General features: G+C 40.9%; 1 protein-coding gene across 2 annotated transcripts in view; it reads right to left on the bottom strand.

Annotated features, from left to right (window-relative positions):
• Positions 1-1,303: 1,303 nt before the first annotated feature.
• Positions 1,304-15,957, bottom strand: part of g6fl (g6f-like) — a 28,217-nt gene continuing 13,563 nt past the window's right edge. For both annotated transcript variants that reach the window (XM_053881329.1, XM_053881330.1), the window contains 4 exons: positions 8,231-8,350; positions 7,955-8,028; positions 3,156-3,182; positions 1,304-2,665 (listed from right to left, as the gene is read on the bottom strand). In XM_053881329.1, the coding sequence (XP_053737304.1) occupies positions 2,618-2,665; positions 3,156-3,182; positions 7,955-8,028; positions 8,231-8,350 (269 nt within the window). In that variant the 3' untranslated portion in view covers positions 1,304-2,617. The remainder of the gene's footprint in view (positions 2,666-3,155; positions 3,183-7,954; positions 8,029-8,230; positions 8,351-15,957) is intronic.

Here is a 15,957-nt window from a genome sequence, read left to right as displayed (position 1 = left end):
AACTTTGAGCAGCAAGGGAAGTTCAGATCGGCCTGGAAATAGATTTTTAAGCAACTGAGGAGCGTTTTCAGGCTGAATCATGCTAAATTAGCCAAATAGTAATTGGCAAAGTAGCCAGAGGATATGATCTAACCTCTCCCTGGAAAGCTACGCCTATGGAGAGGGACAGTGGGCCTCTGCTCATGGCTGGAACTCTATATACGAATATACGTTGTTTATGCCACACTAAAGGTTCGGCAATTGCAAGTGGAGTGACACCTGATATTTGACGTCCAAGGCCATGATTCCAACTATACTGAGATATTATTGAAGGTAAATTTTGTGGATTTGTCTAACATTTTGTGATTGGTGAGAAAATGAAATTCTTTATTGTGCATGTTAATGAAATGGTAACATTTTAATACATTGAAAGAGGAGTTCCGAATTCAAGGCGCTTCCTTCACTGAATAGAATCCAAACACGTGTACTTTTACTAGCATACGCAGGTGTTTTCATCTGCTTCATGTTTCCATCAGTGGATGTAAGTTTGCTTCCTCCACCTCAACCTGTCTTGGTTATCCACCTGAACCACACCTCTTCATGCCCTTGTTTGTCACGTCCATGATGGTGTCCACCCTGTCTGCACTCTTTTCTTCACTGCGCTTAGCTGCGTGATTCATTCCTGATGTTTTGCCCGCACCTTCATTCCTCCTCCTGCCTTCCTCTCCTTCATACATCCTGTGTGTGTTTGTTGCTCACACAGACCATCTTCCTGACCGAAGTATTTCGCCTCAGCGATGCACTTCACAATGAAACTGCCCTCTGTATCTGTTGCATTCAACCCACCGAACCTGCAACATGAAATCTGCATTCAGTCAATGCAGTGTGGTAAGAAGGGTGTGGATCCACTTTGTGTGTACAGTGTCAGTCCCCCTGAAAATTAATTTTAGGATTTTACTTTGTGTTTATTGTGTGGGTTTGTCATGGTAATGTGGATTCTGGATAGTGGAGTCTGGATCGACCTTTTATCATCCCCTGGCTTCTCAGTTGTTCATAACATTAATTCTTTTTTAAAGATCATGAAGCTCAGTTTATTTATTTATTGAATGGATTTAGCGGTTGTGGAATGGTTACGTGCTGTGTGATATTTCCCTGTGGAAATAGAAACATACATTTTCATTGTTTAACGCGACACACCAAACTCTACTGATCATTATTTATTGCCAAGACTGGGAGTATAGGTTTCCTCAGCTACGACAAGAGCCCTCCAGGAATATTGAGTTTGTTGAGTGTTGAGCCATACTTACATTCAAATGATGGCAAAACATGAACATTATGATATAAATTTAATGACTTAAAATACAATAAACACACAACTACATCGCTCCCTTCATCCCAGAATTATCTTCACTGAAAATGGCTAATTTTTCCTCTTCATATACTTAAGAGATCACTTAAGAAATGACTGGTACCTACTGTATAAAGGTGAGGAAAAACACAAAATACATATTGCGTGAGTTTTCCACAGAGACTACCACATGTACGTTTGCTTTGTGCTGCTGGGATCTGAGCAGACGTGACAGCTGGATGAAGACGCGATGTGAGGGGGTGATCAGTTCTGACACGACTAGTATCTGAAATGTGAGCACAAACACAAAGTTGTGGCAAAAATCCTCCATCTGTCACTCGCTTCTTCCCGTCCTTAAGCACACAAGCCCACGCAAGAACAACACACAGGCTGGGGAGCGCTGATGTCAGCACGTGGTGTGATAGAGCACCACTGTGTCACAGAGATGCCACCACAGAGCAGCGTGAGAGTTCACACACTCATCAGGCAGCATTGTGGTGTCTCTGAGAATATTGTGCGATTTAATTTAGTTTATGAACGCTCGCAATAATCAAACATTATTATGAATGCAATAAATGTGCCACCTCTTCATGAATACAGAGAGGGGTGCGCACTCGAGACAATGTTGAGATGCTTGAGAGCTCATTCTGCTCTGCCTCCGAGGTATTTGTTACAGTAACCATTTTCCTCATTCTACAGTGGCTCAGCAGAAGGCACCTGGCAACATGCAGTAGATTTATAGATTGTTCAGTGTATGATTAAACAACTACACCAAAAGCAGTACCACTTCACACGTCCTCCCCCACAGCTATGTATAGACGATTTGAGCTTTATATAGCTTTAAGAGAGGTTGCAGTGCCTTTTGGGACTACAGTGTGGGTGGTGTTTTTGTCATCAGGAAACTAGGTCTCAGACCAAAACAATCCCAGTGAGTTTGACAGATTGCTTCATATCAAAGATGGCCATCACCGCCACCAAGCAGGTGATGCGATTGTTTGTGTCCGATCTTTTTGTTCATGAAATCATGGATTTTCAGTGAAACGTTCTGGAAATGATGTTCAGAGGACAAAGAATATTTGGTCGATTTTCCAGGTGTTCCGTATCCAGGAAGGGAAGGAACTGCATCCATCATAAGGGGATGTGAAGAAGTGCATTTCAGAGGCTTTGCTGTGCAGTTGAAACAACAAAGATGGACGGCTCCTTCCTCAGCGGAGATCTGCGCTCTCTCTGTGTTTTTTCTAGTTCCGACATGTGCTCGTTGATTTTCTCATATGAGGCAGGTGATTTGAATTATCGCTCCAATTCCTTGTAGACGTCTTCTGCACGTGGTTTCAAATCCTGGAACAGAATACGTGAGGAAAGTTAGCAAGAGACTGGGGTGACTGCTGAGGTTTTCAATCTCTAAAACGGCTCATATTTGGGTGACAGTACACACGTGGTGGGATCTTCTGAGGGTGCACTTGTTGAATCTGAGGGTTTAGTGTCCATTGAAGCGCACAGACACACACATGCATGCATTGTTATGTTTTGTGGGGACCACTCTTTGCCATCATGCTTTCCCCAGCCTCTCACTCTGAACCTAACCATCCAAAACAAATGGCTTAACTTAACCAGAACTCTGAACCAAACTGAAACCCAATTATAATGTAATATTTTGTGGGTTTTTTTCTATTTAATAAGTTTAAATACTAAAATTGCGGGTTTATCTTGTAGGGGACCAGCAAATGGTACCCACAAGGGGATGTGTTTCCAAGAATTGGTCCCCACTAGAGCACACACACCCATACAAACACACACACACACACGCAGAGGCAGCACGGCAACTCACCATGTAGACTGAATTTGGAGGTGCAGCCTGTTGTGAGGAGAGAACAGAGCAAACAGGTTGTTCAAGGGACTGTTTGTTGTTTCTGCTCACATATTCCATAGTTTTCATAAGCAAATTCTCGCGCATCACCCAGCCTCCTTTAAAACCCTCTCATTAAACCATCAATAAATTCTAATCCACTGAAAGCAGATGAACGCAGTATATATGTACGTATGTAACACCGCTCTGCACTGTCACCATGCAAATCGATGGTGGTATTGAAAGACAAGTGACTGAGCTCCACATGTGTTGATGCCTGAGGATGATGTGTCACTACCTGAAGATAGTTACTTCCTCAACTTTCCAAACTTTTTCTGTTGATGCTACTAGTTCTTATTCAGCCACCGGCTACAGCACGTAAACAACTCTGAGGTGAGGAAAGCAGTGAAGTATGGTGTTTAAAAGCACCTTACATTACAAGGACTAATGAATAGCACACGCTCGCTTTCATCCACTCACTCACTCCGCAGAGGAATAATGAACCTTCTAAAGTGACCCATGCTGAGGACTTCTGAAAATATTCCTTGGATCAACATGCTTTCATTAGTCAGGTTTATCTAGCTGACTGGTCCCACAGTAAAGCAATTAATTCTGCAGACAGATTTGCAGACGCAGTCTGGGTTCATTCTGGGTCTGTTGACACCACTGACAGTGTCCAGGGGTTCTGGTTCTGAGGTTTCCGACTCAGCTGTTTCCTCCCACAGACTAAAAATTATTTCCTTTAATTGGCGAGCTTACATTATCTGCTGTGCCTGTCCTTGTTTGTGTGTGGCTGAAATACAGTTATAATGAGATAAATGTGTTGGTTTGATGAGATCGATCTATATAAACTCATTTTTTGGGGGTTATTTGGTGAAAAATCACTCAAACTGTCATATTGATTGACGTGAGTTGATGTCTAATTTATTGGAATGCTTTTTTGAAGTTGGTTTCTGTAAAATATATATATTGTATTTTTTCGACTGATATTTTTTCTGGAATTTACTGAAAAGTACTCAGCAACAGGCATCTGACAAGCAGCCAATTTCTATCTGTACTGTCATTTTCTCCCATAATAAATTTGTTTTATCTTCACAAGCTAAAATATTGATATCATTACTAGTCCATAATCTTGAATGAGCTCCATGGGACAGCAGGTGGCAGCAATGTTTTGGTACTTGCTTGCACAGCCTGTTAGAAAGCAAGCAAGAAAGCTCACTGTATGGGCACTGGTCATGTGACGTCTACAAGTTCCAGATGGCAGGGTTTCCACCAGCTATTAGCTAGCGTGGCCTCCACGCCATCAGAAAACTTTCCTCTTTTTAAAAGATGAAATCTTGCATGAGTAAATGTATAAAACAAAGTGGAAACATCGAATCAGACGCATAACACATCATGGTGGTGGACATGAACCAAAAAATGAAATTGCCCCAAAACATATTGCTTCATTCCCTATCAGATTAGCAACATTTGTTGATAAAAAAAATATGATTCGCTCACTTTTTAACGTAACCTTGTGCTTTTATCTGTTACATTTTCCCCCGACAGAATAGTGTCGTTAATATCATGGTGTTTCGCCTGCAAGGTGAGAAATTCCCCAGAGTTTCACGACACCATCCTCACACAATATTACCTGAATTCCAAGTTGCAACACAGGAATTTCAGAGCCTAACTGCAGACTTAAATGTGATTTTTGACAAGCCAAAACGCGGAATGAAACACATCGCACATTTTGAACGGCTGTAAATGGTTTCTTCCGAAACGCCCTCTAGTGGATACATACTATATTTATGTTGCAAAAATGCCATCCCTTATGAATACTGTCTTTTGTTGTGGCATCTAGTTGTATCATACTTAATCACGTCATCTGGTTAAGCTTTCCTCTGACCGTCTTCCCTTTTCTATTTTTACAAATGATGCAAGACAAAAACGGAGCGGTCTCAGAGTTTGATATTTTTCTGAGCCGTATGTGGAGGGAAAAGAGAGCAGTCTCGACAGCATCTCTGGCCTGTGTACCAGGGGGGCTGCACGCTGTGACCCACTTGAAGAGGGTACAGTTGCTTGATCACCAGTGTCCTGAGCAGTCATGCCTAAGATTCATCCGCTGTCAATCCGTGCACTTTCAGATGGAGCGCAGGAGCCTTTCTTCAACTCGGAGTAAGGAACCTCTCTGGAGATTCCTGAACCCCAAGGGACCTCTACTTCCTTTCTTCTGCCGCTGAGTGTGGTGAAGTCAAGGCTCGTCTCCGACTCTTTCACAATTAATTAGGTGGTGAGCCATGCATGTGTGTTGCTTCCTTCACTTCGCAGAACACTCGACAGGAAGTTGGGAATATAATTGGGAATATTCTAAGGCAGTATAATTCCTCAGAGACGGGGAAGTCTGTGCGAGGAGTTTTCTAGGTTGAGTTATAGACATGCATTAGATGGAGGACGTTCTTGAGTGGTTCTTTGGTGAGAATGCAGGGATTATTGATCCTCCTTTGTTGTGGCTGTGCCTCCTACCCCATCACTGATACTCGTGGGTCCAAAACTCAGGAGCCACATGAAGCCGCCAGGGGCATGAACTTGAGCTCTGAGGTGCTGTCTACACGTACTGAATCCAGGTCCGCTCACATGGTGCGAGGGAGTTGCACTGGCATGTAAAACTTGAGCTGCAGCCAACGTCTGTTTTGATATCTTAATCCCAGAGGATGGAAATGACTAGCTGGGTAAATTCCTAATAATCCTCCATTCAAAGCGTGCAGGAATGTATTTATGATATTATGAAAGAAGTGCGAGTCATTTGGTGGAAAGTAGGGGTGTGACTAACTTAAGCCATCTAATTCTTTTCCGACTTCGCCCTTTCCCCGCGCCTTGATTCCGCCAGTAACAGAAGCACCGTGGGCTCCACTCTAGTCAGCTGGAGTGGTTCCTGATCCACTGTGCTGTGTCTCGTCGATCCTGAAGTGGAATGCCGCAGCACTTCTCCAAATAAATACACAGCCGTTCTGCTTATGACACTGGTTGTGTGGAATTAGCAGCTTCGGTGTCACACGACTTCTGTGCCTGACAAGCAGGGCAAGAATGCAAGTCATATTTGCTTTGATTCATACCATGATCAGGATTATTCAAATAATTATTCATTCAGTCAGCAATTTTCTATTTGAGAACTTTTTTGGAGGACTAAACAATAATAAAATAAATCATGTGACAAATGCACAAGTAACAAGTAAGGTGGATATAAGTCGAGCAGGTTGAAAGTCGAATGTTTCTTGTGTATAATAATAAGCTATAAATAACCGTCATTATTTGACCTGTAGCTACCAGTGCATTGTGGTCTACGTGTCCTGTCTTTAGAGAAGAGTGCGAATGGTGACTTGTGACTTGGATGCAAAGATACTGTATTTCTTAGCTGGATAGTCATAGAGGTTCTGTCATGGCTTCCACCACTCCAGTTGGTCCTCCTCAGTGTCCTCTGTTGCTGCCTTCCCAGACCCTTCTTCCTCTTCACCGTATCAGTAGCAGCGTTTCCAGATGACTGAAGTTATTCTTGTGTCCTTCTGACCTACAGGCAGCCATTTTGCTGCCGTCTTTCCCAGGAGTTTGTGTGCAAGGGCCTGCGTGCTTCCTTGCAGTGCATCAGTATAAAATAATGGAAGACAGGTGTATAGAAAAATATAGTTTATTTGATTTTCATGTTTTCTGGTTGCCCTTACGGCAATTGGAATTCAAATTTGATGAATAGCTCTGCCCTATTTTCAAGCATCAATTGGCCTACTCCACATTAAATGATATGATAAGCAAGTGCTTGTGCCACCACCCATGATACATGAAAACAATGCCCATGCGTAAAACCACCCCTGCTGTCATCCTATACACAGGTGCTAGAACGCACCCTAGATGGGTTGAATTGAACAAATCACAACCATATGATGTTTTCATATGGTCACATAATGTATGTCCTGCTGCGTATTAATAACACTTCAAGCATAGATAACTGAATTTAATTGTACTACAACTCATTTTGGGTCTATAAAGCCCCAAATGGATTTGTTAGTTTTATCAGATTTTGTTGCCAATAATGGTCTGCTGATGCAAGGTCAGGTCATGAGAACATCAGCACAGACTTCCATTTCCTTTGCAAAGCTCCTGCAGATCTGCCTGGGGGGGATATTGGGCAAGGGTGAACCTTTTCTCTGGAACACTCCTGACCAGATGCCCAGACCTCCTCAACTGGCACAGTGGTTCTACTTTGAGCCTTTGCTGTCTGGCCAAACTTCTCACCTTATCTCAAAGGCATGCAAGGAAAACTTATTTCGCCAGTTAGCACCCACAGTGTTTTTTTTCCCTCCCTGGTCTCTCCCCACAGCTTGACCATAGGAATGTAAAAATACTGGTAAAATGGCAGTTTGCCTTTCAGCCCTTGCTTCACGCTCCATTCTTCCCTCAGTCCCCACGATACTTGAACTCTACCACTTGGGCAAGGATTTGATCTCCCATTTCCCAACTGAGAAACATGGACTCGGAGGAGCTTATCCTCACCCCGACTGCTTCAGATTTGCTTGCAAACCTTTACAGTGAGCAGCGGATCAACCATAAAATCATCAGTGTGACCCTGAGGGCTCCAAACACAAGTCCCATGCACTGTGTAAAATACCTTTTGGGGAACAAAATCTAGTTGCTTGTTTAGTTCTTATGATTAAAATCACACTGAAAAAAAATTGTCAGAAGAAAGGCCACAATGTCAATCTGAAATCAAATCGCTCCGGTGATATTTAGTTTAAAACAAAAATCCTCACCTGTCTGATATCCTCAGGATTCTCATAAACATTCTCGGTTTCACCCGAGTGCACCGACAGGGATCGCTGAATACCTGGGTGCAGACAAAGAATTAGGCACACACACAGATATGCACACACACCAGCGCGCACTGACAGGGAGTCGGAGGAGGTGGGTGATTCATTACAACTCCCCTACAGGAAGTTACGGCCCACATCACTCAGTGGCAGCTGACATGGCCCACAGACGGACGTACGGAGTTGGCTGTCAGAAGAGGAAAACGCCGGAAGACTCACCGCGATTAGAGACATGTTTCTGTCTCCACAGCAACACACCGACAGCCGCAGCAACCAAGGGCAGGAGTAATAAAGCATAGAGGAAAGGGGGCAGGGTGGGTGTGGTGATGCTGGCACCCTCTGCAAGAAGAAATGAGAGAAAGAACAAGCTTGAATAGCTTCCAAGACTAATTTAAAACTTGGAGACCTGGGTGGATGACACGAGGGCTGCCCTGGAGTTGTAGCTGTCTGCTCCGCGGTTTGATCTTTTGTACTGAACGAAAATGAGAGCAGCCTTCCATCACACATGAACACCTCCAACTATAGATGTTGCATTTCAGATATCCTCAAAGAGTTTCACGCGCTTGCATCAGGCTCCTGTCAGTCAGACACAATGGTTGCTGGAGAGGAGTGGAATAAAACCAGGCGCCGTCTGACCGACGGAATCACCCTTAATGATCCCTCGGTGGACAATGACCTGACAAACCCTCGGTCGGAAAATTCAATCTTGTCGGTTCATGAGGTGGACATGATGGAAAACACCGGGATCAGAAAGTCCATAAGCTGTCAGATCATGACGGGGCAAATTCGACTCTCCTCAGAGTGGTTTCTCACCAATCTATTTCGTCTCAAGCTCAGAGTCAAAGCAGGGGGAGTGTAAGGAGCGATCTGTCCGACCTGAACACATTTAAATATTCTAGTTTGTAAATGATTATTATCTTATTATTATTATCTATTATCTATTATTATTATTATTATTACTATTGCACATTTCTTACAACAGCCGAAAAGCACTTCGGATAAATGCTTCTTTTCATCCATTCAATCCTCTGTCTGTCTTTTTTGTTTTTTTTTTTACAATAAAACAATTTGTTTATTTGAAGGTATCATTGACCTGCAATGCTTGTTTTATTCTGAACGTTCTTCTAAGTTTCTTATAGTTACATTAGAAATGAGTGCCATCTTTGCTCATGGACAGTAGACACCAACATTTCTTTGTTCACTTCTCCTTCGCAAGATTGGGCCCGATGCCACTGGAAGGGGCTGCTGTCTTAATTCTAACCTAAATTCAGCTTCCTTGAACATCATGTTCTGCTTGTCTCTCTTTCAAACTCTCAAGAAACTGAAAGAACATAGCAATAAACATAATTCTAATATTCCATTATTTGTAAAACCCATAATCCTTTGCTCCAACGGATGTCTCAGAACATCCTGTGCAGGCTTGTTCCATATTTATTAATCATTTATTTTGCTTTCCCCTGTAATGTTCGTGTATCTCCAACAGATGGCACACCGACAGTTCATCCATACATACACTGGATACTTTGCAGTTACGATGGGTATTTGATATGTGCTCCCCAACTCTTTGCTGCCTTCTGACAGTGAAACACCTGGATTATTATAACCCCGCCCCCCATTATAAGACAATGTAGTATACATGCCCGGTTGGTGGTTGGCTGGTGGAAGATGCCATATGACATGCTCAAGCTTGAGCAGCATGTATTGACCATAGGTAGCAAGGGTCAATTTGTCCCCACCATACACAAATCCATCATAACCCCGGTTATTTTCAGTAGTACGTAAAATTCCGACACTCATCCGAGATGCGTAGACCAGCGCTTCACCTGCCATGACATTTACGCTCCATATGAAGAAACACATTCCTTGTTTATTTCTGCTTGGTCAACTCAAGCACATGGTGCATGCAACTTGATCTACGGTGGCCTGAAGTGGACAAAAAATTGGTCTATCAAGAGGGATTCGTGAGAAAGGATAAATATCGACAGAAGTAAAAGACAGTGATATTTCACTTAAAATGTGAAACACATTCAGTGTAGCTAGTAGATTTCACTGGGGTGTTGTGTTTTACACTGCATTTTAGTTTTTTTGAAGTTCCTCTTTCAGCCCAAAGCTTGACAATTGGATGTTAATTCTATAAAGCAGAACCACAAAACATGCTGACTTGGCAAATAAATGTAACCATAAGATAATATCAATCATTTTTGTTCACACATTTGTCAATTTTACGACTCATCATGACACACTAGTCAAAAGGTTTGCTGCCCCCGAAAAGTCTATTTCATGATAAACTTCACCACACATTTAATCAAACTCATTAATACAGAGTCATATGAGATTTACTCATAAATCGTAAGACGGCTTTTGTCTTTAAAAAGTCCATGACAAGTGCTAAAACTTGCTTCACATTATCGACAGCAGTGGCTGGCGTGCTTTGAGCAACACTGAAATATTTATAAGCATGGAGCACAAAACATAGCGTCTGGAGACCAAATTTCCTGTCAATCATTATATTTTGCCCAGATTTTCAGCTATGTATTACGAATAATGATTCACTGCATCTATATTCAAACAGACATTTTCATGGTGTGTAAATACTCTCCGCAGACCGGCAGCGTCTGCTTCGCACACTCGGGGGATCCATCAACTTAATCTGACGGTGTAAACAATGCAAGCGCCGTGTTTGATGTTAGTCAAATAATGCGCGCAGAACACACGTGTCAGGCGGTGACATCATTCTATCCAAATAAAGCTGCCACGGGGCATCATGAAATGGGAGTCGCTCTTGTGTGACTCGGAGCAGGTGCTGCGACACTTCCCACCACTCCATGCCTGAATTATTGAATAGGTGAATAGTACTCTCGAACACAGAGGGTTAACAGTCACAAGAAGAGCCACAGTCATTAAGAAAAGCCCGGAAAATGTATTTCACTCAATTCATGCCTTTATGAATGGCAATGGTGAAGCTGTGAGTCATGTGTGAAGCCTCGGCCTGTGACATCACGCTGTCCTGACCACTCTGCTAATATGATGGATGCAGATAAGGCAAATAAAAAGTCACTCTGAAATTTTGTTTGCTGAGGACTTGACCCCGTTCCCCGCCTTCGTATCCATTTGCCAACGTCAACACCATTGATCAGTCGGAGCCATGAAGCCATCATTGACCGGGGAGTTTGCTTAAAGAAATGGTTCCGACCCCACATCTGACCTGCACTCTCCTCCAGCTTTAGGGCTAAATATGGAGAGCATTGAAGTGAAGTGAAGTGAAGTGAAGTGTAGGGCTGCAACTAACCATTATTTTTGTTGTCGACTAATCTCTGGTCATCGCGATTACCATTGTTTGGACCTATTATGAATTTATGTTGTACCTAAAGTTGCTTAAATCACCTTACTGTGTTACTCCAACACCATATAGTATATTAAAATAATGACTCATAATCCAGGAACATGTTTTAACCCTGTGAAGCATCAAGCATAAAACAGTTGACAGAGAGCTCCACTTCTTTAAAACGGTCCTTGAGAGGAACTTAAAATCATCAAGATTCATATATATATCTCATATAAAATATCTGATCAACATCCACATCAAAAGGTCCTATTTGAATAATAATAATTAGTGCTGTCAGTCAATTAAAAAAATAATTACAGGATTTAATTAATCACATTTTATCCCATATCTGCTAAAGGTCTCCTGATAAGGAATTTTAGTTCTAGGATATTAAAAAATTGTAGTGCTTGAGTAAGAAGAGAAGATATGAAATCCACTTTTTTTTATTGGTGAACTGTGCTTCATAAATGAAATCCAAAAGTAAAGGTCAAGCACATCCGCAAACCAGTTAGGCCAGGTGCATTATTCAGGAATGTAAAGCAAATACAGCAATACAGTTAGATAAATACAATAAAGCTGTCTTCAAAAATGTAAAACAACCAGCAATACAGCTAAATAAATAAAATAAAGCTGTGTTCAAGAATGTAAGACAAATACAGCAATACAGTTAGATAAATACAATAAAGCTGTCTTCAAAAATGTAAAACAACCAGCAATACAGCTACATAAATAAAATAAAGCTGTGTTCAAGAATGTAAGACAAATACAGCAATACAGTTAGATAAATAAAATAAAGCTGTCTTCAAAAATGTAAAACAACCAGCAATACAGTTAGATAAATACAATAAAGCTGTCTTCAAAAATGTAAAACAACCAGCAATACAGCTAAATAAATAAAATAAAGCTGTGTTCAAGAATGTAAGACAAATACAGCAATACAGTTAGATAAATAAAATAAAGCTGTCTTCAAAAATGTAAAACAACCAGCAATACAGTTAAACAAATAAAATAAAGCAGTGTTCAAAAATTTAAAACAAATACAGCAATTCAGTTAAATAAATAAAATTCTGAAATGAAATAAGGCTGTGTCAGATAGGCACTAAAGCTCAATATGGCAATTCAAAAATTAATAATAGAAGTATAACATGCCTCTAAATGAGGCAAAATGAAGAACCGGTGATACTCATAATTTATTGCGTTACATTTTTTAACGCGTTAAACTGTGTTTGCATGTGTTTGCATCCTGTATGTGCTACACCAACAGCAACATGACGCACAGACTTTGACGTCGACGGAATTTTGTTGTTGACGTTATCGATGACACAAACTATTCGTTGCAGCCCTAGTGAAGTAAAAGTCCTCTGTTTCAGAGACCATGAACCACCAGTTCTCCGTGTCACCATCAGCTCCTCATCGTCTCCTTCCACACCTTTTATTGGCTCCCTCTGTCAGAGGGGTAACGTGTGATATATCTCAGTGCCACTGCACAGAAGCTGATCAGCAGCTGAGAGGAGCTTCAACACTTTGCAAATGATGAAAGTGTCTCCCCAACGTTTCAGAGATTTTGAGCTCAGCTGAGCAAAACCCAATTTAAGATCCTGGAAATGAATTTAACAATCTTAATCCTAGAAGCAATAATGGTCCCTTAAAGGATTAAGAAGTAACCAGACACTCATTTACGGGGACTTCTCTGCAATTTGCCACCAGTGTGATAAAAAAAAATGTGGACTCACTATTTGCAAATGATCAGTAATATGACCAAAAATAGTTCAGATATCATTATTTAAATGATAGACCAAGCTCCTTTTTGTCAGACTCTCAGCCAATGGGTGTGTTCAGTAGACAAAAGATGAACAAAACAGCCATCAATTTCACAGTTGTTGAACATAGAAGTGAATCATTCTTAGCATTCAACAACTCTTTTCTGACAACAAGATTGTTGTGAAAATTGTGTTTCTGGAAACCCTTCACACATTATGCTGCAGACAAAGCGAAGAAAAAATTCCTTGAAATGGCAGAAATAATTTATAAACCCACTTGTGTAAATGGAAGAAGCTGGACTTTGGACTTGGACTGTGTTTGGTACTGACAAGGTATGCTCTGATTGCTCACCGATCATAATCGGCCGATTTCAGCGTGATCGGTGAATGCCGATCACTACCAGTCATTTCCGATCACAACAACACAGCAGGCGCTGTGATGAAGCCCCGCCGGTTGTGATGCGTCCGCTCCTCCCTACTCGCTGCTCACTCTGCAACAGCTTGTGTTTGTATCCTGCAGCACACGCAAGGGAAGTGCATTGAAAGTAAAGACGCCATTTAAAGCATCAGTACTTGACGGAGCTAGGAGAGTTTTCCGGGCTCATGATAGTGAGATGGCTGGTTCCTCTGCAGCAGGCTGTTAGCACGGATACTGCTTAGCAAGGTGACATTAGGAACGCTAAGCTAATCGCCCAAGAAATGGCCATTAATTTCACCGAGTTGGATGACCAGCCTTTTCAGGCGTCGTTTACGCTGAGATGGAAGCAACCACAGTCGGGTGCAGCGTTCACTAACCACCTGAATCTGAAACTTTTCAAAACGTCCGGAGTGTAAACTTTCATAAATGCGGTGCTTTCTGTCTCTGAGTCCCACTACAAGCGGCCAGTATTTCACGGATTATTATTATTATTTCACGTACGCACAACATAGCAAAGTCTGAGGAGATTCACCACACTGCGATGTCTCACATCAAATTACATTTTTTAAGTTCTTTTGACAAAATAGTTGCTGCATTTGGCAAGGTTTGTCTATTGTTTGCCTCCTTGAAGAAGTATATTAAAACGTATGAATTAAATTGATTAAATGTTTTTTTAATTTCACATGTTGTATCATCGTGATCGGAGCATCCCAAGAACTGACCTTGCTTGTGTATCTTTTTGATGTTTGGGATGACTCATGGCATTTTTAAGAGTCACCGACAAGGAACCCTCCATAAATATACAGTATGAAATTATTGTGTATCGTCAACAAAGTCGGCTCTGTTGAATTGGAACGTCCTGTCAAAGCATCTATTAAGTGCAGCCAAACAAGCTCTTGAGCTTCAGTAGCAGAGAAGAGATGTCGAACTGTTGCATGGCGTCTGGATGTTGTAATCCTGCCACTCAGACTGTAAGCCTGTTGTCCTCAAAAGATGTAGAGCGTTACGAGAAATAGGTGAAGCAACCTAAAAAAAACGGACAAGTGCCAACCATCTGCGTCATCTGTACTCTGTAGTGATACTTCTTAAATATGCTGTGCTGAAACCTTTTTGCCTGAAAGTTCACTTCAAATTGTTTCTGAATTTGAGTGCAATAGCCATGGTTTTCAAACATAAACAAACAGGAACAAAGTGCTTGAGAGAAGCAGCAATGTCAAAACTTGCCTTGAAAAGACTGCCTTTGTTTACCCACGAGCATTAAATATTTTGTATTGTTGACCCTTTTTAAGAGAGAATAACATCCTGTTCATTTTTGGTCTTTATTTTTTGTTATTTTATTTGACCATTTATTGTTATGGAGCCGACCGATGCCCATGGCTGACTCTGCAGCATCGGAACCTTCACCCTCACTTCTGGCTTCCAGAACAACGTGGTTTAAATAAGAGTAAGACCTTTGCTTATGTGAGCCTCACAAAGACGGATGCGATGTTGTTGTATCACAAAAAAATGGTGGAGGCAGTATCCACAATGATGTCAAGATGAATGGTTTTGAAAGCAATGTACTATGGTGCTCTTTTTATATTGTGAGTTTTCTTTCGTCCAACCCAGTTCCATATGTTAAAAAAAAAATAAAATAAATAAATGGAGTAATGAAAAAATAGTTTTCAAATACAAATTTACACACAGTACATTTTCATTTGTTAATAGACTCAGTAATTCTTAACTGCTTTCATAATCAATAGCGTAAATATTCTTCAGTCGTAAGAAAACATTTATTGGGTAAATTGTGGAGATTAGTGTATTTATTTCAATTTTTTATGCACAAACCCCTAATTTCCCCTTTAATTTTTAAATGATTAAGACATTTTGGAGTAAAAATAAGTTGCTATCACCTCTGAGACTCAAAATAAAAATAAAAAAAAACCTTGTTAACTGCTAATCTTGTTAAGCGCCCATCTGTAATGCATTATTCGTAAAAAGCACATCATAGAGCATTTTTAAGACTTTATAAAATATGCTATAAATGTTGTGATAACTGTATGGTAACTTATGACAAGGTTCATAAAATAAAATGATTATACATGAATAGAATCATAATCTATATAGCCTTAAAAATGCATTATGACATAATATGAATGTACTTATAATGCAAAACAGATAATAAATGAGAAATGTGTTTCTCTTGGATGAACAATACAAGAATTTTACTTGACCTTGGGATTTCATTTTTTAAGTTCTTCATTATTTTTGCCAAAGTTTGCATATTCTTGCCCGCAAACTTTATAGAGATATCAGTCAAAATGAGACATAAGCGAAAGAAAGCTAGCAGAGGTCGCTTAGAGCATCTTCACTTCAAGCCTATGCTCCTGGCAGTATCAGCATCAACAATATCCACACGCTCGCGACACAGAATATTTTTCAAAAGCCTGCAGCCAGGATGACC

The sequence above is a fragment of the Synchiropus splendidus genome, chromosome 12 (assembly GCF_027744825.2).
Source record: "Synchiropus splendidus isolate RoL2022-P1 chromosome 12, RoL_Sspl_1.0, whole genome shotgun sequence".
NCBI lineage: Eukaryota > Metazoa > Chordata > Actinopteri > Syngnathiformes > Callionymidae > Synchiropus > Synchiropus splendidus.
Note: the sequence above shows the minus strand (reverse complement) of the source record. Positions and strands in the feature narration are given on the sequence as shown.